Genomic DNA, 2,707 nt, shown 5'->3' on the forward strand with positions numbered 1-2,707 from the left:
TACTTTTCTGCAAATTTTATTTATTTACTTAGTCATTTCATTACAATTAAATAATGTTTGTTATTTTACCCCTTTACATACTGGTTCAGCAATCTTCTGACATTGTTCTATAGTATGGAAGTTATTTTTCGTTGGCTTACAGCCCTCGTAAAATTCAGATACGCATTTCTGAAGTGTGTCGTTCCATCTGAAGACCATAAAATAAGCATCACATATATTGGAGCCGGATACATCATCGTGACAATCTAAAAGAAATATTTATTGTAGCACAAAATAGTTAGCATTAGATGTGAAAATGTCACAACAATATTTTGATGCCTAAAACTAAAAATTTCCGAAAACTTCTTTTCAGTATTCTTCCCAGTGAAAAAATAATGATTTAAGAACTCTTAAAATCAAAGTTCGTATTGACTAAATATGACAACGATAACAAATCAGTATAGCTGTTTTTGTTGATGTGTTAATGATGAAATATGTTATGAATGTATGTTTTTATTCGGTTTATTAATTCATGTGAGTATTCCATTGTTGAGACTAATGAAACCTTGCTTAATTTTTGCAAATTGAAACTTCTGTGACACCAAAACACCTCGTCAGTTATACCACTTTCAGTTTTGTTCTTACAATCTGCCCAGTAATATTATCGTATACGACCGCTATAAAATTTTGTTGTTATCGGAATTATACACATTTTAAATTAATCGTAAAATGAAGCTATGCTCGCATGCGTGTGATTAGAAATTACGTAATATGACTTACCTTCTTTATTGAAACAAATCACTTGTACGGTTAACAGGAAAAGTAACGAACATCCAAAGAATCGTAACATTGTGAATTCTGTGGTGACTTCTCGATATGTTGTATTATATTTTATTGCATTCTCAATTTGTGCTTGATGTTTTTGACCTGAACTAAGTGATAACTACAATTAAAATATAATTAATGTCATAGTTCACAGTAAGATTAACATTTATACAGTTTCTCACAAAACCTTTTAACGTTTTTCCCTGTCGCCACAATCAATCATAATAAATGACGTTCAATAATTTATTAGTTATTTTATGAAACCAAATTTTTTCCAATGATTGTTATTGGAAGTAGAAATCATACTAATCGAACGTATGCTATTTCACGTGGTTTGTGAAAATGTTTGTTTGTTATTATATTAAATTATTTTTACTCACATTTTTTGTATACTGTAGTCGGTAAGAAAAATAAACATTTAGGTAAACTGAATTAAAAAGGACAATACACTCAATGCCATTCAGATTACGACTGGATTTTGTCAAAATAATGTGTTAATTATTTTAACTAAATAGACAACATTCACTGACTGACAGGTTAAATTTAATTAAAAGGAAACTATTCTTCAGTACGATTATCCTTAATAAAGACAGAAAATAGCAAGATATGTTTTTTATGTCTTCAGTGTTTGTAATTTTATTCGGTTATCAAAAAAGAAAACACATTTTCTTAAAAGATTTAATCATCAATCAGATTTATGACAATTAACGTTTACAAATCGGTTCTGCAACTTGCTGGCATTCCTCCATTGTAGGAAAATTATTTTTGGTTGGATTGCAACCTCCGTAAACGGCTGATTCACATTTTTGCAGTTTATTGTTCCACTTGAAAACAGTAAAATATGCATCACACACATTTGGTGCGGCCACATCTTTAAGACAGTCTGTAAGAAAAGTACATGTTGTATTAAATTGCAAAATGTTTTACTAACGCTTGGGTTATCAAAAACTGGATTTAACTAAATCACCAACAATAGCCAATCAAGTATATCATAGCTTAGCAACCAAATTGGATATATAACAGTTAGGTCCTAGTCAAACTTTAAAAAATAACGGAAATATCGATTCGCTTATATGTGCGAAAGTTAAGTCTTAATTTGGGTGAAGATTTTTCACTGTTCTAATAATTGTTAAAGGAACGTTTTGTGTAGAGCATTAAAAATAAAACTTTCCAAATATTTATGATACTGAATCGACTTAACCTTGTCTGCTTAAAAATTATTACAAAAATATTAAATACTAAATGAAAGTAAAAAGCCTAAAACTTACCCTCTGCACTGAAACAGAATGCGCTAAATACTTGTAGAGATAAAAGTATGACAAATGATCTCAACATAGTGTACCTTTCACTGTAATTTTTGAATGTATCTAGCGATGTGTCAATGCAATCTGAATTTATACTTGATTTTTTTTGACCTCAAATAAGTGATAACTAAAAATAAAATATAATTGGCATATGAGTTCATAAGAAAATCACCTTATATGTTTATAGTTTTTTTTTCTATCATGTTATTTTCAAAATACATAATAAAATAATATTTATTAATCTCTCGCTTGTTTATTCCACATTTGTGCACACAAGAAAAATATTTATCGAATCGAATATATCCTTTATGCCCAATATTCCGTAGTCTTGAGCTAAATGAGATTAAATCACCTAAATAAATGTTTCCTTGGTGGAAGAGATTTTACTCATTTCGTATGGTTAAGAATAATCCTGATGGTATAAGAAGAATCCTGATTAAGATTTTTTTTGGTATAGTAACTATAACATAAATACTCAATTTAATGAATTCTACACTTACGTATTGTAGTTGATGTAACAAAATCGTCATTTGTATTGTTAAAAAGAAATATATTATTAATAGTTAGTGTAAAATTATCAGAGTACACAGATTATAGGC

General features: G+C 28.7%; 2 protein-coding genes across 2 annotated transcripts; both read right to left on the reverse strand.

The window, feature by feature from the left end:
• LOC108905174 (PI-actitoxin-Axm2b-like) lies at positions 1 to 906 on the reverse strand. Its single transcript, XM_018707960.1, has 2 exons — positions 760 to 906; positions 1 to 245 (listed from the first exon to the last, which is right to left on the reverse strand). Exons 1-2 carry the CDS (start codon positions 827 to 829, stop codon positions 61 to 63), a joined length of 255 nt encoding a protein of 84 aa, XP_018563476.1. The 5' UTR covers positions 830 to 906; the 3' UTR covers positions 1 to 60.
• Positions 907 to 1,468: 562 nt separating this feature from the next.
• LOC108905177 (kappaPI-actitoxin-Avd3a-like) lies at positions 1,469 to 2,189 on the reverse strand. Its single transcript, XM_018707962.1, has 2 exons — positions 2,073 to 2,189; positions 1,469 to 1,687 (listed from the first exon to the last, which is right to left on the reverse strand). The coding sequence occupies exons 1-2, from the start codon at positions 2,137 to 2,139 to the stop codon at positions 1,509 to 1,511; spliced, it is 246 nt and encodes an 81-aa protein (XP_018563478.1). The 5' UTR covers positions 2,140 to 2,189; the 3' UTR covers positions 1,469 to 1,508.
• Positions 2,190 to 2,707: the final 518 nt, after the last annotated feature.

The sequence above is a fragment of the Anoplophora glabripennis genome, unplaced genomic scaffold, assembly GCF_000390285.2.
Source record: "Anoplophora glabripennis isolate ALB-LARVAE unplaced genomic scaffold, Agla_2.0 scaffold54, whole genome shotgun sequence".
In the NCBI taxonomy this organism is placed as follows: Eukaryota; Metazoa; Arthropoda; class Insecta; order Coleoptera; family Cerambycidae; genus Anoplophora; species Anoplophora glabripennis.